General features: G+C 40.9%; 1 protein-coding gene and 2 long non-coding RNA genes across 6 annotated transcripts in view; 2 read left to right on the top strand and 1 right to left on the bottom strand.

The window, feature by feature from the left end:
- The first annotated feature begins 180 nt into the window (after positions 1-180).
- On the top strand, positions 181-5,757 carry LOC134139926 (uncharacterized). Its single transcript, XR_009958287.1, has 4 exons — positions 181-348; positions 2,840-2,973; positions 4,933-5,068; positions 5,368-5,757. It is a non-coding gene; the product is annotated as an uncharacterized LOC134139926 (long non-coding RNA).
- LOC134139927 (uncharacterized) lies at positions 4,901-6,497 on the bottom strand. The gene is made up of 2 exons (XR_009958288.1): positions 6,421-6,497; positions 4,901-5,513 (listed from the first exon to the last, which is right to left on the bottom strand). It is a non-coding gene; the product is annotated as an uncharacterized LOC134139927 (long non-coding RNA).
- Positions 6,498-6,836: 339 nt separating this feature from the next.
- FNIP2 (folliculin interacting protein 2) overlaps positions 6,837-14,022 on the top strand; it is a 52,795-nt gene continuing 45,609 nt past the window's right edge. For all 4 annotated transcript variants that reach the window (XM_062573819.1, XM_062573817.1, XM_062573818.1 and 1 more), the window contains exon 1: positions 6,837-7,029. In XM_062573819.1, coding sequence (XP_062429803.1) covers positions 6,935-7,029 — 95 coding nt within the window. In that variant the 5' untranslated portion in view covers positions 6,837-6,934. The remainder of the gene's footprint in view (positions 7,030-14,022) is intronic.

Raw genomic sequence — 14,022 nt, 5'->3', positions numbered from 1 at the left:
CGCTTCCCGCCCCGCCCCGCCTCGCGCTGGGCCGCCCCGCCCCGCCCCGCCCGCAGCGGCGGCGAGGGAGCGCGTGAAGGGCCGCGTGAAGGGCCGCGCGCGGCGGCGGGCGCGGTGCGCGGCCTGGCTGCTCACCTGGCCTCGCTTTGTGTCTGCTCGGTACAGCCGCGCTCAGCGGCCGCGAGGGGCTTAAAGGCGATCTGCAGCGAAGCAGAAGTGCGCTCTCGATGGTGCAGAAGGCCTGCCGATTTGGGTGATGCTCAGCGCTCTTTGATCTTGCTTGGATTCGGTTTTCTTTTACACTAGAAGTGCAGTTTTTCTGTAAGATTGCGACTCTCTCAAAAAGGGGTAGGTTGTCAAAAGTGACTCACTTAGAAATGCCAGATAACTCTTTCTGCTAACCTAACAGTCCTGGAAACACTGCCAGCCAAGATGAGCCTTTCTGTTCCCTGGCCTTCTCTAATGCATCCCAGAAATTACATTCATTTTAGGATTCAGTGTATTCTCCAGAGGTGTTTTTTTTCTCTAATTCTTGTTATCTTTGAATTTTTGGACATGAGCATCAGCAGGCTGCTTTTCATCTATCTCTCAGTGTACCTTCAATATTAGGAGTATCACAGGGCAGTTGTAATTCCTATACTGAAAGAAAAAAAGAAAATGGCATTGATATCAATAACAGTGCAGTCCATATACTGCATCAGGATTATTTTCACATCCTCTATGCAGACATTGAATAAAAGAAGTGATCAGCATTGAATGCTGTTGTGTATCACATCTGGGAGCTCTTAACAGAAGGAAAAGTCATCCACTACCATCTGGGAACACTTAGTGAGAAACTAGTGGAACCACACGAAGGCATTTCCCTCTCTGAGCCAGGTTATGCAGCTGGGTCAGGGATTTTGCATGCTCCGTGTCAAAGGCCACCAGAGCTTAAAGTCATCTATAAGTCATCGTGCATTCGGCCATGGTCATTGGCCAAGAAGATTTATCATAGGTGAAGTGCAGTGGAGTGGGAGAAATGATCTCAGTGGGACAGAAATTAGCCAAGAGAGTACGATCTAGATTTCTGTAGCGGACATCCTAGTGAAGTGCTTTTAGTTGTTTGGCTTTTTTTTCCACCCCTTGAGAGCAGCTGGCAGCTTCCCCTCAGGAAGAATTATTGATGTGTTCTTCAGGAGCAGACTTACACAGTCCCTGCAGGTTTTTGTCCTAGCCAAGTTGGAATAGACTAGATTCTAGGCTAATAATTCATATTACAATAGTTGCTTGGAAGACTCTATGTGCAAGGTACTTCAGAGGGACAAAGAAAGAGGCAATCCTTATCCCAAATGGCTTGCAATCTAACCAGACAAGACAGGGAAAGATTAAGGTTATTGTGCTAATTTTAAGATGTGAGTTCAGCAAGAGAGAAAATGATCAACTTGCCCAATGTCATTAGGAGGGACTGGAAAATATGCGAGCAGAATGAGTTACCCCCCAGGCACTATAGTAATGTAACTATTCTATTAGTAGTGATACTACTCTATGATAGTATATATACTATAAGTATCAATCCATCAACTGTAAAAACCTGGTATAATATGACTTCTTTGAAGAATTTACTGAGTGATTTTGTGATCAAACTAATGCATTAAGTTATATGTTAAATTTATAGATAAATAATCCCTAAGTCAGAGCTATTTTAAAAGGTCCCTTGAATTCTCTATTTTCAAGTAGTAAAATTACTGATTTTTGATCCTGTAATGCTTTATGATCTTGTAGTTTAAAATTATTTCCTGTTATGCAAACATTGCCTATAGCTAGATACTTTTAATAGTTTATTTAGTAAATATTTGCAAAGCAATACATCTTGGATATAAGCAGTAGCTGAATTGTTTGTTAAACTGTTTTTATTTTAATTCAGATGTTTATTTTCTTGCCTATACAGCTTTGGAAACCCAGTAAAATTAGTTTGAGTCTTACTAGTAGATAAACGTCATACTTGCTAGGATATGACACTGCAGCCTGATCAGATTCAAAGATCAGTCAGAGCAAGGGTTCTTTTCATGTGGATCTTATATAACTCCTTGTCTCACTTTTGATACAAATATGTCCTGTATATTTCTGTAATATCATGGAAATATATAATGGTATTTATTGGAAAGAATTATTACCAGAATGCATTTAAATCATTATCATGACTGTATTCTTTACTATGTAGAGAGTCTTTTTGGTCTGTATCTAATGCTGGTGGGATGAACTATATGAGTATGGATTAAAAGACAAAGAGTGCAACCAGCAAATAGTAAGGGCCATAACAGAATTTGCCTTTTAAAATCTGGGACATGAGGATTTCCAACGAAGCTCTGGATGGATTCCCAGGCATGAGGCTTAGACATATAGTCTAACTCTGACAACTCTGTTGTAGCGGGGAAACAAACCACGTTCTAAACAAGTGTCAGAGCATACACAGGTATATACATCTTTGGGCTCCTCTGGAGGAAAAAGCACTGTACCTTTGCTTTATGAAACTTGACAAGATGCGTAAGCAACAATATTGATTTCAAATGATTGTGAATACCTACCATTGCCTTTACACCACCCAATTCTCACATTACTCAATATTTTATTGGTGATTTTACAAAGATATCCTTTATCTGTCTTTTTTTCTCTATTTTAATACTAGATTGTTAGAAATGAAGTGTTTATATACATTAATATTTACCAATAATTCTAAAACAATTACCTTAAATTATTACTTCCTATTAAAATGTCATTTTTCATTGACTTTGTCCTTTATGTAAAAAGACAGTGAAACTGCCTATCTATATTAAGGCAATACCTTTATGTCATTTTTCAGAGGCTGGGGAAAGTTGCTGCAGCAACAGCACAAGTTATGTAACACTCCATTCAATGAAGGATGAGTAAGCTAGTTTGCAGGAGGCTGCAATCCCAAACTCTCTGTTACTGTCTGCTCCTCTCCCTGTTTGCAAGGTATAATACATTTTATAATATGTTTTTAAAGTTCTCTGTACAAAGTCATTTAGACTTACTATGCTAAATGGTAACAATGTGGAGAAATACTGATCCTAGACATTTCTTGATACTACATTTTACTCAGCATGTGTGAAGTAGCAAGGAAATCTGATTCTAATTATTTTACAGAATTCAAAATGTAACTGATATCCTACAAAACATAGCAAGACTTACATGAATTCATACAACTTTATAAAATATGCACCAACACACTAAGGAGTAAGTAAGTATTTAACAGACATCCTAGATTAACTTTTTTGTTAAATCTTCAGCACTTACCTGTTCTGGCTTCTTTTTTTGTGGTTCCTGCAAAGCCTCATTCTCACTACAGAGGTTTAGGAGGATTTTGGACTTGTGCGTTCAAGACTGGGAAAGAATGAAAAGGAAGCAACCATAATGGAACTAAAAGTTTCAGCTATGTCTAAGTGGTAGGGAGGCTGAGTATTACTTAGGAGATTGGCTTTTATTCCAGCCTGTCCTGGCTATAAAACTTAGTTCGTAAGTATTTCAGAAAAGAATCTTGAGAGATTTATGCTCTGTGAAACTCAGAAACACTTACAAGCATTCAGCTATTTTAGGATGTAAATGATCCCTTTTATACACCAACAGCTTTCTCTGTACATAAAGAGTCTGGCCTTTTAGTACATATTATAAATAAGGTTTTGATTTTCATATGGCATACTTCTATTTGTTTTATTTAAGAGTGAGGGCTGCAGAGGCAATATCTTGCTGTAAATGATGTTTGCTTGAGAGTTGGTATGGCTTTGCTTCTTCTACACCTGCTCATATTTTGCACACATGGGATAGTGAAAAATCAGCCCACTTGTTTTGTTAGGTGTACTTTACAGCCAACTCCGTCAGAGATGGGATAGTGCATACTGATTGTGAAAGTTGCTTCATAGTCCTCTGCTGATTATGCTGTGTTTGCTCCATGATTTTTCAGGAATGAACTTCAGAAATAATACGCTTCTAGAAGGAAGCAGTGTCTTAATGTTTTGTTAGCAAATTGAAAGCATACTGACAGTTACACACATAAAACCCCCCCAAAATACTGTGAACTACTTTTGGGCTGAGCATCAGCCAACCTTTAGATCAGAAATGCATTTTTAAGTGAATCTCCCAGTTGTCCCTGCTAACTGCTTTCCTTCAAGTTTTGGAGTGGTGTCCAAGCACACAAACTGGCTTATATGCAGATGAAACTAAATCAGATGTGTTTCAGGAACACACTTAGCATGCTCCAGCCACTGATAATTATCCTGTGCACAGGACCAGACTACAACTAGCCTAAAATAAAATCCTGTACAATGTGTATGGTGTGGAAACTGAGGTCTCTTAGCCAACAGGTTTAGTCTACAATTCTGCCTGCACTGGTGAGCACTACTGGTTAATGCAGACATAGCCCTAGAGTAGTAGCCACAGTCTTTGCAACATTACATTTCTTAAGACTTCTGAGAAGTACAGTTCAGTGCTCATTTCTGGAGCTGTGTGCCTACTTTCTTATTCAGATTGACTACCCTGCCAACTCTGATGTCCTTCATTTTGACCAGTTGCACCCTGCTATTCAAATCTCTTTTAATGTACTATCAGAGCACTTTGATGATGATCATTGCCTTATTTTTCTGTCTTTCATCCTCGACTGAAAAGACTGACTGTAATGAGCAAGGGGCATCTGGTGATGATGGTAGAAAGGAAGAATCAGAAGCCACAAGAATATTCATGCTCAAAGATTTACATTGGGTATTCAGAGAGAATGTTCAGATGAAGTGGCTGAGACCCTTCAAAGTGGTGATTCCTCCCAGGAACGGACCTTTAGACAAGGTCACCTGAGCATTACGAGATTCAGTCTTGTGTTAGAGAGATACATACTGATCAGGCTCTCAGCCAGTAGGCGTTCAACCTTTGATTTTTATTTTAAAGAGAAATCAACTTCTCCAGTCAGAGAAAAGCTGGGTCCAAAGCCAGCATGTCCTGTACTACTTCTGTCATTTTTGGATGTTGAGTTGTCAGTCAGCAATTCTGATGATCCTGCATTTGCCTCACTTTTCTCCATACGGTATGTATATATTGTTCTTCTGTATTTGTGTGTTTGAAGTCATTGTATGCATCTCTGGCTATTACAGTAATTTCTATGGGAAAAATTGCTACACAGTCCACCATGTTGCTGACACACTTTTCAGGGCTGTGTGCTGTGAGAGAAAGGTATTTGGATAGTCAAATCTGAAAAAGGACACTGATTTGCATCTTCCTGTTAGATAGCACTTAGTGACCTGGGAGTTCAAAAAACTCGTAGTAGTATCCTTCATTCCTCTTCAAAAAAAAAATCTCCCTATTGCTGTCTTATTCTTTTTCCAGGTCTCTTCTCCTCTTTGCAAAGCAGCCAAGTCTAGAATTTATCTCTCTTACACACTAAGTATGTGCAGCAAGAAAAGATGCAAGACCTGTCACTGGAATTTCATGTCCTGTGTATTTCAAGAGCCTCCAGTGGTTTTCTAGGTTTCCTGAAAAAGAAAAGGAAGATGTAATGATTGTTTATTTGCTGCACCTTACTATGCAACTCCTTAGCTGGTTGAATATGAGCATTCAGATCAATGTTCTCTTGATGGACTATGAAAATATGATCCTGCTGGTGGGCAAAACACAATCATTCTCCCCAAAGTAAACAAATGAAAGAAGCTCCAAACAGTGCCTAAATCTTATAGTATTGTCTAATGAATTTGTGAGTGCAATAGATCAAATAAAGAGAAGTGAGCAGAACAAGGCTGTAACCCTGCAATGTCACAACAGGACTACCTTAATGCAAAAATGTACTTGTTTGCATAAAGATTGAAATCAAAGTTCAGATTCTTGAAAGAAATCAAAAGTACTTCTACAATTTGATGTTGGAGGCCCTCTTGTTATACAGACTAGGTCTAGAAAAGATTGGATTAAAACTTTTCCAGATCTGTGATTTGGATTTGTGTACATAGCAAAGATCAGTAGCAAACACAAGACCCAAACTTTCCAACAGCCCAACAGATGGGTTTTTTTGATTGTGAATTTGGCTGGTTTGACAGAGAAGGTGAAACTCCTACTGTAGCAGTGACATTTCAGTATCAGCCCACGGGGGGAAAAAAAAAAGAAAAAAAGAAGGCCTGCTATTATGTAATGGTTTATCTTGTGCAATAGTGTGCAGGTTTCCCTTTATTAGGAGAAAAAGTTGCAGCTCAGGAAGGCAAATAGATGCTTTACACGTGTACATGTACAGTATATAAAAAAAATACACATCGAAGTGTGTGTATTACATGTATATGTGCATGTACATATTCTGTGTATATGAAATGCTGTACATACACATGCACACACACACATATATGTATAAGTATACATCCAGGCATATACACCGCGTTATTAGGTGCCTAAACATACGCGTTTGTACACGGCTTCGTCTCTCCCGGCTGCCGGACACCCGCGAGGCCGCGCGAGACTCCCTTCTGCCCCCGACAACGGTCCTAACGGTCGCGCCGCCTCACGCGAGGGGCGGCGGCCGCGCCCCTTTAAGGCTGGCTGCCCGCGTTTACCACGTGCTGGGGGCGGGGCCCGGGGCGGCGCGCAGCCAATGAGGAGCTCCCGAGGGACGCGGCGCGTCCGCGTGCCCGTGGCGCAGCTGCTGCTGGCGGCGCGCTCCGTCCCGCAGGAGGGCGGGCGCCGTCAGCGCTGCCGGGCGGGCTCGGCCCCTCGGTCAGGTGACTGGCGGCCGCCGGCAGCGGCGCGGCGCGGCTGAGCGAGCCGGCCGCTCGGCCGGCGCTCCCCTCGGCTCCTCCGCGCGATGCTGGGCGGCTCCGCGGCGGCAGGGATGCTGCCACGGCCGCCGCCGCCCGCTGCCAACTGAGCCGCCGCGTGAGGCAGCGCGTGGCCGGGGCGGCGGGGGCAGGGCGGCAGCATGGCCCCCACCCTGCTCCAGAAGCTCTTCAACAAAAGGGGAGGCAGCGCCGCGGCGCCTCACGGCCGGGCCCCGCGGGAGGGGCCCGCCTTCAGGTGAGCGCCGGGGCCGGGGGGAGGCGGCGGCGGCAGCCGCGGGGGTGGGGGGTGAAGGGCCCGCGGCGCCTCCCGCGCGGCAGCCGTTGGGGACGGGCGGGGAAGCGGGAGCCGCTGGCTGCCGGCGTGGGGGTCTCGCTGCCCCGCGGCGCCCGCCTTGGCGGGGACGCGCCAAGCCGCGGGCGAGCCCGCCCGAAGGGAGGCGGCCGGGCGGGGGGCACTGCTGCCCGGCGTGGCTTCTTCCCCGCCGTCTCTTCCCCCGCTGTGATCTCTCAGCCATTTTATGGGCGAGTTGGAAGTCTCGCGCTCGGGAGCCGCGCAGCTCCCGTCTTACCTCCGGGCCCCGCAGGAGGACGGGACGGGACGGGACGAGGAGCGCCGAGCCTGGCTGGCTCGCTTTCTTAGCGCTCCTGTGCCGTTACTGCGATAACGCGTGTTCACGCCGCTTCGCGGCAGGAAAACTAAAAACGGCTTAATTGTTATGACCTAAATAAATGCTTATGACTTGATGACCTGCTGAGAGGTAGGTACCTTTCCCTGCTCTTTGCCTGTGATGTCCCAGATCCGCACAGGAGGAAATAATCAGCTAATATACTGCATTACTTATGTAATCTCCATACGATACTGGGTTATTCTATTTTCTAAACCTTCAGGGACAGCCTTTTGCTCAGGTCAGTGGTTTGGAGCTATGTTACCGCTCACAAGACCCAATCAGTCCTGGTGAGAAGAGTACCTATCACAAGCGCTCCGTGTTGTCATCTTTCTGCTCAGCATGAGTTCACTGGTCTTGTGATCAGACAACGTAAAGGACTGAATTGGAGTCTGGACTTTAACTGCTGAAACTATTAGGAATGCTAAGGGAAGGCAGAAAATACCTATTTTCTTATCGTTCATCTACTGAGCAAGTGCCATAGTGCAAGTAAGAAAGATCACCATAACAGAGCCACTTTGATTTCAAAGATGGTTCCTTTGGACCATAGCCGTACACATGGCCAAAGTTACAAGATCGTGATGAAAGATGGAGTAACATCAACCTGTGTTAGCATATTTTTGATTATAAGGTGAGTCCTGTAAAAATGACAGGGTACAGCACTGGTGCTGCATTTATATTAGACAACAACACTGGTGAATTTTGGGAGGCTGTAGCATCTGTATACTGTTTTGCTAGTTATTCTTTGTAACATTCATTCACATTATGAATTAAGGAACCTTTCAGTTTGAAAGAAAACAAAGCTATTTTCTACATTTAAACAGGCAGTTTCTGAGTTACTCTTCATATTTCGCCTTGTACTTAAAATCTTGTACTTACTCTTCAAAGTACTCTGTATCAGAGATACAAAACCAGATTAATGCTATTAATTTTAGTTTTAAGGTTCTTGGATTCTTTGAGGAGCTCCATGCAGACAGATCCTGTGCACTGTGTGTATCGCATTTTAAAGTCAATGAAATTGTTCTAGCTGGAATATTTTGGGAGGTTAGGGCCTATTTTTTTTCCTTCTTTCTATCTATTCCTTAAGTTTGATATTGCGTGCTTGGTTTTTCAGTTTGAATACCATTTAAATGATGTGACACTTTAAGCAAAAATGGTTTTAATTGAACAATATTATAGGTAATCATCATTCTCTTTATGTACTACCACCACTCCTTCCCTGTTTAGTTTTGGCATATTTGATTAATAAAGTTGTTATAGGATCTTGAATGTAGGGTTTTTTGCCTTTTAATAATTCATTAAGTTTCTTCCTTACTAGAATTTTTTAAAGGTGCTACAAGACTTTTTTTTTTTTTTTTTTTCCAGTGACCTTTTGGCAGAACCATACTTACTGGATCTTAAACTGAGCTACAACTTTCTGATAGGCTTTCTGATGAACAGTAATCTCTGTTTAAATCAAAATATATGATTGGACCTAAGTAAAGGGAAAGACCTGCACCCTGAATTGTTATGAAACTCTTAGGAGCCTGCACGTCTTCTTACATACTCCCTCAACAAAAGCTATAAAAAAAATCACTAAAGATATCTTTATTAGATATTACATCCTGTAACTGATTTCAAAGACTTTTTTCCCTCAAGTGCGCAATTGGGAATTTTTGCTTTCTAATAATCTGACGTCTTGTATAGAAGTTGTTGCAGAGGGTCCCTAACCAGGCTTCAGAGTTGCCCATAACGAGTTCTCTTAGTGTTCATTCCATTGTCCTGCTCTCCTTTAACTAAAGCTAAAGAGTGACCAAATATCAGAGTTGCTTCTTCTCTTCGGCTCTGAAGAGAAAAGCAAGCTTCAAATTCCATGCTGTTTACCAGAACAAGCTGATACAGGCTCATAGAAAAAGAGATGTGATGTGTGGAGCCACAGGGAATGGTTTCTTGGGAGCATTAGCATTTTAATTTGGGTCAGGAGTGCACTTTTCAAAGAAACCTCCCAAATGTCTCCACTTAGGCTGTCAGAGCCAAGCGGCTTCAGTGTGCAGACTAGATTCCTTTGGATTAAACAAAATTAGAATATGTGCTCCACCAATTAATGGGCATTCAGTCCTTGGGACCAGACGAGAACTGGTCAAAAGATATAGTATGGGTGTCAGGTCCTTAGCACCAATGAATTCACTCTGTGGATCAAGTCTCCACTGCATGCTAATGTAAATGCAACTCTTACTTGCTGGGTGAGGAGAAAGTAAACATGAGGTATAGCTGCTAATATAGAGCTATTAGGATAGTAAGACTTCCTACTGGCTTGTGCCTCCCTGCAAAATAATGGAAATACTAGTTTTGAATTTAATGGTAGAAGGGTAGTATTTAAATTTGTACAATATTTTAATTATTTCTAAAAAGAGAAATCAGAAATCATCTGGGGAACAGACAGGTATTTGATGTAATACTGTATTTTTTTCAAAACAGTTTTATGTATAGATCTTCAGCTTCTGTTTTTTGTTATGACTGCTTTCTGCTTAAATATATACGTATACCTTTCAATGAAAGTTTCTGATTGTAATTATATGTCTTTTTATCTCTAACTTTGAGAAACCCTTATTACTTCACATGTGAGAAACAGGTATTTATGTGTAGCTAAGATTTTCTTAAAATATTTCTTATTCCCTTATCAACTGCTATTTCCCTTAGAAGATTGAGTTAGTGTATTTTAGTACATATTTTGGAGTGCTACCAGGGTCATGTGCCTAGTTAGAAGCCAGTTATTACTGCAAAAACAAAACATCCCCGCTCTCCTAGAATTTTAAACTTTAGAGATAAAGCAGGATATTTAATAAGCATGTAGTGTTTCAAAACTAAAATATCTCTGGTGCTGAGTGAATACTTGGGTAAGGTGCTGGGGAATAGCTTTAAAGAACTAAGTATGAGTTGCAGGTGTTTTGATTGTAGTTAAATTTACAGCAGTTCATCTGTAATTGTTCTTATCTGATTCTAGAATGAGATTTCACAAGAATGCTTTGCTGTTTTTTTCAACATGAAAGATGGAAGTTCTCATTAAACTGAGGACTAAGATTTTACAAATCTCCTAACAAGGGATGAAACTAGTATATGCAGAGCCTATATCCACGGCACATAAGAATGAAGAGAAATGCCTCAGACTTTGTGAAAGATTACGCTTTCACTGCCAAATGTGTTTCTGCATGCTAATCTTCGATACATTTTCTTTGATATTGTTATGCGTTGCAAGAGATGTTTAAAAATAGGAAACAATTTCACTTCATATAAATTCTATAAAATATGAGACTGTGGTACTTCAGCTAGTTTTAAAACTTGCAAACAGGCTATTACTTCAGCTAAATATCAGTTGCTCCTTCTGGTGTCTATAATGGAACGGATGTCATGTTGTAACTGTGGGATATCTGTCTGGTAACACTTTGTTAGCTTTGGTGTATGAGATCATTTGTTTGGCAGGTGATACTAGCAATTCCTTTGGTCATAGTGCTAAAATGCTTGGTGAGATCCTACTCACTAAGCGTTATTTCACAGCATTTATTACCAGCCTGGCAATATTCCACCCTCTGGAAAAGGAACTTTGTTTTGAGTTTACTTGCCTGTCATTTTGTTTTGTCTTTGTTAAAATGAAATGCTCTTTAGTAAATTCCTGTAGCCTAGTTGGGTTTCTACTGAGCTTCTTGCAGCTTTGCAGGCATCCAAAAAGCAATAAAGTTAATAAGCACCTAGGTACGTCTTCACACGTGAATTATGTCTCTACGTATATGGTTGTAAATCCTTTAAAAAGCATTAAAAAACAAAAAAAGCCAAAATTACTATTTCATATGCTGTAGGAAGGCAAATTAAGTCCAGGGTCATCCCTAACCATTGGGGTAGGGAACATTAAACAGCAAATGTTGGCTGTGTACCTCTTTATTGACAGCTGACAATGAGCCTTAAGGTGCAGTAGTATATTTCTGTTTCGACATCAGCCTTTCTTCAGTAATGAAAGCTAAAAAGTAATTATGCTGGAAGATTATAGTCTTGCTCAAGACAACTGCTTGGTGAGGAAGTCACTGAAATTATGGTCTTCTGACATGGAAACTAGGCTTCTAGCCTGGGGCTCTTTTTAAGGAAAGCAAGCAAAAACCCAAATCCTTTGGCTTTTGAGCTTGCAGGAATAAAGGCTGTTCTTCTCCCTCTTAAATTGTTTGGATTTTCCCTCCTCCTCCACACTCATGTCACTGAACACCTCTTGGGTTCTTTTAGCCTTTCTGTGAGATAAACTCTTTCTCCTTCAAGGTTACAGGAAGAAAATCTTACGATTTTCTTGCCTTGGGTACCTAAAAAGCTGTATGAAAATATATAGGCTACTGACATTCCAGGAGGGATCTTGGTTATTTCATCTACTTCCAAGAAAGATGCATTTCATCTGGCTTATCAAGTTGTTTTGCCAGTAGGCTCATCTTGTTTCTGTTTTATGAGTAATTTATGTTGCATAACTAGCTTGTGTGTTTCTACACACCTGACTCTTAAAACCTTGATATGTAATTGGATAGCAGGTAGTTGATGCTGTATTCTTAGGGTACTTTTGCTATTCACATGTCTAAGACTGGAGAAGTGAGTACTCTGCCGCATATTATGCTCAGTATAAAGTGATTCAAAGTATTGTAGCAACAGAAGACCTTGGAGCTATCTACGCTTAACAGCGCATGTCCATAAAGAGAACACATTACAATCTAAAACAATGATTCTAATACTGTAAGCAAATACTTTTTTGTTGACTTAAATGGGTTAATATGAGTGAGAAAATAGAGCTGCTTTGGGCTTGAAAAATTTGGATATTCATTCATAATAGATGAATTTATACAGAAACTTTTTAAAAGCTGATGCAGAGCCTTCTTGCCAGTAGAATCTTCACTAGATTTTTTTTTTATATAAATTTAGTTGAAGTAACAGAATAGCTTTATTAAAACTTGAGAGGAAAGGAAGATGACAGAAGTTTGACATAAATGGTTTAGTCATTCATCATCGTGTTACCCTGCTTTGACATAGTGGGATATAGATGTGCATGGTAGTGGCCTTTCACTGTAGTTCTGGTCCTAGCAATGATTAACAGAAGACCAAAAGCCCTGCTGTTCACAGTAGTGCAAACAAACACCACTAAATAGTTGTGTGAGAAGGGTCCAGAAAATGTAGTAGTTATTTTCATAAAAATGGTTTATTTCTTGTTCTGACCTTTCAGTATTTTTCGTGTGGCATTTTGAAGCCAGAAGGCTGCTACAGTGAAGTTGCTAAGGACTTCTCTTTGCAAAGAGAATTCCTTGGATGAATATTGACTACATGTGCTGTAAACCTTTGTGAGATACCTGCTCCTTTAGCTATTTTTTAATAATAAGTCACCTGCTCTTGTTGTTGAGCTACTTTGCATCTTATTGGTGTTGGGGGATAGCTTCTGAAGGGAAAGTTTGGTTTTAGAGCCATGTGTGACATCTTGTATTTTCAACAGTTGTTTCTAATACATTGGTAATGCTAGTACATCCCTGATTAAGACCACATCATCTATAACTGTAATGTGTCACTTAAACAAAGTGCTATAAGGAAAATGTCTTTAGAATATCCTAATTATCAGTATTTGTATGTGAAGATTTTCATTTGTTAGGTGAAAGATGAGAAGTTTGATTCTGGAGGGGGGTGGTTAACAGCCTTGCTAGAGAGAATAAGTGAGAAAAAGAGGACTCTGAATTGGATGTGTCTGCTGTGAAGACAGAAGATGTGTCTGTCTACACCTTCCCACTCCCTTCCTGTGATAAAATGTCTGATTACTACTGTTCTGGCAAACAAGCTGAACATGGCTGTTCTTCATTTTGCCTGTCATGAAATCATCTCTTCTGTATGTTCTGCTTCTCCTTCTTACTCCTCAGGCTCAGGTTGTTTTCTACTTTCTACTCCTCTGACAGTGCTTGCATCTCTTGCATCACTCCCCAGATGATCTGCCTCATCTGTATGTGTCTGTCATTCAGACACCATAGCAATGTCATATTTTCATATACAAAATTTGGGTCACAAGACAAGCTTCATTGCAGATTGTGAAGCATCCTGCTGAGGCATGGAGAGGTCTAGCTTAGTAGTTTCATTTATAATGCCTATGGCTTCCCAATTACGCTTAGGGCAAGTACTGATGCTTTTGCATAATAGCAGTTAAAATATTTCTGTTTTACCAGTTGGTGTGCTTCCAGGGTATGGGTAAAATTTCTATGATTGCACTGATAATATGGACATGATGAGAGTTTCACATCACATTTACTACTGTTAAAACTGGCTTGTGATTTTCCTTCCATAGATTGCACTGAAGTGAAACTTGAACTGTGTGATGTAATTACTGAACCCGTTTGGAGCTTTCTGTGCAGTGTGTTCTCACTTAAATATATTATAGTTCAACTTCTCTCCTCCAAGGTGCTTGGTGAATTTTCACATGTGCTAAAGAAATCAGCCGTATTAAATACGCAAGCTGTCAGTATTTATTTACCCTTCTAATAGGAGTGCTAACAGGCTTGATTTGATGTTAGCACTTTCAAATTACA

Source organism: Rhea pennata, chromosome 4 (assembly GCF_028389875.1).
Source record: "Rhea pennata isolate bPtePen1 chromosome 4, bPtePen1.pri, whole genome shotgun sequence".
Classification (NCBI taxonomy): Eukaryota; Metazoa; Chordata; class Aves; order Rheiformes; family Rheidae; genus Rhea; species Rhea pennata.
This window is presented reverse-complemented; position numbering and strand designations above follow the sequence as displayed.